Source organism: Lepeophtheirus salmonis, chromosome 14 (genome assembly GCF_016086655.4).
Source record: "Lepeophtheirus salmonis chromosome 14, UVic_Lsal_1.4, whole genome shotgun sequence".
Taxonomy (NCBI): domain Eukaryota; kingdom Metazoa; phylum Arthropoda; class Copepoda; order Siphonostomatoida; family Caligidae; genus Lepeophtheirus; species Lepeophtheirus salmonis.
In genome coordinates this window covers 35,081,674-35,087,104 of record NC_052144.2, presented here as the reverse complement: position 1 = coordinate 35,087,104, position 5,431 = coordinate 35,081,674, and the positions used below count along the sequence as shown (strand labels likewise).

The 5,431-nt window shown below is 33.9% G+C and overlaps 1 protein-coding gene across 4 annotated transcripts; it reads right to left on the bottom strand.

Moving 5' to 3' along the window:
• Window positions 1-1,956: 1,956 nt before the first annotated feature.
• LOC121129198 (uncharacterized) lies at window positions 1,957-5,034 on the bottom strand. Of its 4 annotated transcripts, none has more exons than XR_011783560.1 (3): window positions 4,049-5,034; window positions 3,071-3,987; window positions 1,957-2,985 (listed from the first exon to the last, which is right to left on the bottom strand). XR_011783560.1 is itself a non-coding variant. In XM_040724888.2 (2 exons), exons 1-2 carry the CDS (start codon window positions 4,923-4,925, stop codon window positions 3,386-3,388), a joined length of 1,479 nt encoding a protein of 492 aa, XP_040580822.1. In that variant the 5' UTR covers window positions 4,926-5,034; the 3' UTR covers window positions 1,957-3,385. The 4 variants fall into 4 exon arrangements, 1 of the variants encoding a protein (XP_040580822.1); XR_011783561.1 differs by having other exon boundaries at window positions 3,173-3,987; XR_011783559.1 differs by having other exon boundaries at window positions 3,255-3,987.
• Between the last annotated feature and the right edge of the window lie 397 nt (window positions 5,035-5,431).

Here is a 5,431-nt window from a genome sequence, read left to right as displayed (position 1 = left end):
TAAAGTTAAAAAAGAACCTAATTTACTTTTCAACTATAAAATACTTAATTGAATTGTACACTATAAAATTAAATAACATTTTTACGAAATAATACATTTAAATAATTAATTATAATTCAATGTGGGCATGCCCAATTTCATGCATACATCAACTACTTTTGTTTTGTTTCGGTTAAACGGGGACTTTCATTGTTTTTTTTAACGTAGAATGTTCAAATAAAGAAGGAATTGTATTATATATCAAACGCCACTGTCCGTTTGAAGACTTCCCCAGAAACATTGATTCTTCAAAGTGAGCTGAAGGCGAATAATTTAAGTATGAATAATTAGAAAATGGAACCCAGTGACATCTTTACAATACAAACCATTAATTTAATTTGCAAATCTATCACATAGTAAAAAATAGTTGGAGTTTAATTCGCTCGTTTGATAACATTGATCCACAACTTCCTTCGATTCCTGTCTTTTTGGGAAATTAAATATTTTCTTGGGAAATTTTTACTTCAAGTTGATCTATTATTACAATGCACTGCATTACATTACCCACTATGAAAAATATTCCAATAATAATAATTAGCTAATTATGGTAAACAAGTGAATTAAGACCCCAATGTAGTACATAAATTGCATTCAAGACCTTAATAATAGACGTTATGGAAGCTGTCAATTTTAAGCCAATCAGCAAAGAGAAGGAAGAAACATGCTCTCATCTATCGACTGTCCTCTCTTTCCCTTAAGTCCTTTAGCATTAACCACCGAGTGCTATAACAAGATGTAAATGAAAGAAAAAAATAGTGACAAAACTTTCAAGGATAAAAATACATCTAATAATTTGTAAAATATCGGATTGTACTTTACTTTTTTTATGATATGGGATCGGAATTTTTTTTAATATTTCAAGAAAGCTAAACATTTTGTTTTTCTTTATATTATTATTTCTGAAGCTCCTTTGACATATTACCATCAATACAATACAAGATCTTGTTCATTAATGCGTTGACTTGAGTCTATAATTTAGAAATATGGAAAATGTGGAAAACTACTTTAGGTTTTCCGTATCTTCTTATACTTTATTCATACTGTATATACAATAGTTATAAAGGCTTTGATTAATAAAGTTTTTTTTTGTAGTGGCTTGAGTTAGGAGGACACATAAATGTTTTGACTATACTATATTGACAATACATTACAATATTTATAGCATTCAACATGTTATAAACTAAAATAGATGAATAAATATATATATGAGGGTGGTCTGAAAAGTTACCGACCTCAACATGAAAATAGTCCAATCTATAGCAACACTCGTAAATAACTTTTGGTTTAATTATGGCTGATGAAACTGGGATATACCATTAAACGACCGAAACAAATATACAGTCAAAACATTGGACTGTAAAGATTTTCGTGAGGTAATCACCTTCATGTCATAACTATTCTATCAATAGTAAAAAATATCCCCTATAGTTGCTATATAAAAAGAAAAGGGTTACATGAGTGCTCAGAGACAGAAACGAAAACTGTCGCCAAGTGTTTGTAAAATAATAGTAAAAATTACAAACAAAAGAGCGGGAAAACATTTTTGGTTTATGACGTCATTTCCCTTTTTTTCTTACAAGCCGGCAGCACATATTGTGTACTACTCTCAAGCATAGCAGAGAGTAATTCAGAGCGCTCCCAGATAACTATAAAAATATATTTTCGTTTTTTATTTGTTGGAAGTAGAACAATGATATGACAAGAAAAGGGAATAAGAAAAAAAATCCTCTGGAATAAGCAGATAGCAGACTGATAATACTATTATTTTACACGCATGGGGATGTAGTTTTTATTTCCGTCTCTAGATGTTTTATTATTCCTTGTATTATCTTAATATGCATTTATTTAATTTTGTTAGACAATTTTCGATTAAATAATATCTTCGTGTCTTTTTAGAGGAATAATTAAAAAAGTGCGTACAAATGTAATGTCAGTGTATTTTACAAAAATAAAACCCATCTTTTTATAAATAAGCCACAAGAGGCTCAATAATTTTTAAAAGTATTAATCTTATCTATAATGATAGCTATTGCTACTTTTTAGCAACTTTCTAATATTATACTGTGTGGTCCATTGAAATCTGAACACTTACACATACAATAATTAATAAAGGTTGAGTGATTGAAATTAATTCACATTTCGATATAGTAAAACATAAACAATAAGTTGAAAAAACCCCGAAAAAACCGTTAATTCTCTAACTTAAGTAAAAGTAGGGAAAATGACATATGAACGTGATTGGCGAAAATCCATTCGTGCGCTCCATGCAGTTGGGCGTCTCTAGGACCACCTTCTAAGTCGCCAGCAAGCCCGAAACGTTGGAGAGGAAGAAGGGCTCTGTCAAAAAGGCCAAACTGGACCTGGATGAGTTAAAGAAACAGCTCAGACCAATCCATTCAAGTCCATGATGGTCAATGCAAAAGATCTCGGAGTTTAACGCCAGTCCAAAACGTTGCAGAAGAAGAAGGACTCTCTCAAAAAGCCCAAACTTAATCGGAGGAGTTAAAGAAAATACCAGACTGTCCAGAGAGCTATAAAAAAGTGGGAGGAAAGTGCCTTGTCAGGGTGAAGAGGCCACTTTTGACAGCAGCTATGAAAGACACCCATCTCCTCTGTTGAAAGACTCTATTGAATGAGCCTTTTGAGTTCTTTTGAACTCTTTTTTGACAATTTTGGCTCTCCCCACTGCCCTGATGCAAACCTCCTCGACTACACCTTTTGGGTGCATGTCGATGGGAAGTCCTGCTGTGTCCGTCATCCAAACACAGAGGCCCTCAAAGCCACTTTCAGCCTCTACTGGCAAGCCATGACAGATGGCTATATCTGCAACGTGTGCCAGGCCTTCCACCGTCCCCTGGAAGCTATCATTACCGCTAAGGGAAGCTACATTAATGATTAAGAGAGCTCTGATTCACATCTATATACACCATTCATTTTGTTGAAATCCTATAGTTAATAAATAAATTATATTTATTTGAAGTTTAAAATTTGCAGTGTTCAGATTTCAATGAACCACTCGGTACATACGTACACAAAGTGCTTGTTATTCATTTATGTGTATCCCTGTGTGTACATATAGGTATTTATAAACACCAATATTTATGCAAAACATGCATATAATAAATTGAATTACCTCCTAAGGTTAATGTAAAGAGGTATTTAGCTATATACAGAGTGGGATCAGTGTTTCTTTCCTTCCACTTACAGTTGCTTGCAGCTGATATAATAAAACTTCATGACAGCTAAGCTGTTATTCTCCTTAACATTCTTCAAATTGTCAGGATTACTTAGTTCATTTTCATTTATTTTTACATTTCTGACAGGATATATTATAAACACCACTTCTTTATGAATATACTAGTTTCTTTGGAAGAGCAGTAGGGGAGTCAAAGTAACTATCTGCAAGATCACAGATATACTTTCCATGATCTAATTTGCTTGGCACACAAATACAAACAGTCTTTGAATCAATTTTTAATTTCAAATGAAGACCAAACTCCGTTTCCTCTCTAGTTTGAGGTATTGTTAAATACTCTGGGAAGTTCCCAAAGTTTTCAAACATCAAATGTGAGTATGGAAGTAAAATTCCGGGTTCCAAGTAAATATCAATTTTAGATACATTTTTAGCCCACTTGGCGACTTCTCTTCTATGTAAATAGCTCTCACGTACAATAATAACCTTGGTAACAACTCTATCTTGCACTTTAATTATATCTCGGATTCTACCTTCTCCTGATTTAACTGCAAGGATTCCAGATTGAAGACTTAGACTCTCTGGAGATTCAAATCCATCCCGTGAATATGCTGACTCTAAGTTGGTCTTATCCTGGATTGCTATAGAGGCTGAACGATGAAATCTCATTAAGCTCTCATACACATGACAATTGTCAGCTTTGATACCATCATCGAGACATTGTGCTCGCCTCTCTAAATTTTTTTCATCATCCCCTAATAAAATGGAAGATGTAAGCATATCAGTTTCAAATCATAACCCGAAAATAGTACTTACCTAAAGCAAAGTACGATATGGTATGTAGACCAACTTTGTCAGCTAGATTTTTGAGTCCAGGCCATGGTGTTAATGGAGTTCTTAAAACCCAAGGATGTTCTGCTATTTCAGGATGTGACTGAACTATTTTTGATAAATAGGGAATGATATTACTAGGATCTGAAAGGAAAAAAATGTATGGCCGTTTTGCCCAAGCTAATTTCGATCCTATATCTGACACAATTTGCCAGGCATCACTTGATGGAAAAGAAGAGTTCTGTGCAAATGCAACAGGGAGGCTTATTTCAAGATTATGAGCTTTTAATGCTTTAAGGTGTTCATAGAATTGTACAGCCAATTGGTCGTCTGGAGATAATACACACACTATAACAGTTTTGGTTCCTCTTCGATAAGCCTCAAAATAAGCTTTATAAGCTTTTGCTAAAAGACCTGCGTCCAAATTATTACGAATAAGATGAAGTGGGCGATGAGGAAAATGAGCCAATGGCGATATAAAAACAGAGTACTTGCTTGCTACACTTTCGAGAGCTGAGAGCTGTTCGTCTTGATATCCAAAAAAGAACTTTACCTCTTGACTGGCTTTATTATAGTCTTGAGCTAAGGACTCAACAGGCACATTGATGGCCTTAATATTTGGAGTGAAACTCCATGAAAAATCTTTTAATCCTCGTTTAATTCGCTGGATGGATGATATAGCTGCCTGAGTATCCTCTTCATCTGAAAAAGCAATGCCTAGTGATATGTCTCTGGCATAGTAAACAGCATTATCAGGAAAAGGAGATGATAGAATCACTGTGTAGTAAAGTGCACCAGCTAGAAGAAGTAAAATGATAAAGATTCCACTAGAACAAAGAATGGTAGATGTCTTTGAAGACATAGTATTTGCACATAGCACGAATTAACTTAGGGCATTTTTCATATGAAGAACCACACGCACTGCACCGCACCGCACCTCCGCTATACATCTGCAAAACTAAATAATAAAATCTTCTTCCATTTTTGATTTAAAAATTATCAAAAAGTGACGTGTGCGCACGCAGGCCTAACACCATGTGCTGTACCTAACGCAGAGATTGCCTGCTATCCTATGTATGTATTAATAAAACATTATTATTTGCGCTACTTGTCACAGTCTGATCAATTAATAAAGAATGCCGGGAAGGTTTGTGTTTATGAGTAGAACATGTTATAAAAATATTCTGAAGGATCGCAAATAGTTTATTTCTTGATAAAATGAACTTACATTTTCACTCATTACTTGTTTGATTAGTGTGGCTCATCAACACAGAAGCAAGCTAGAATATTTTTTTATAAACATTGAATCAGGATGACATTCGTATTCTTTAACGAATAATTATTGTAAACTTCTATCGAAAATCTTAT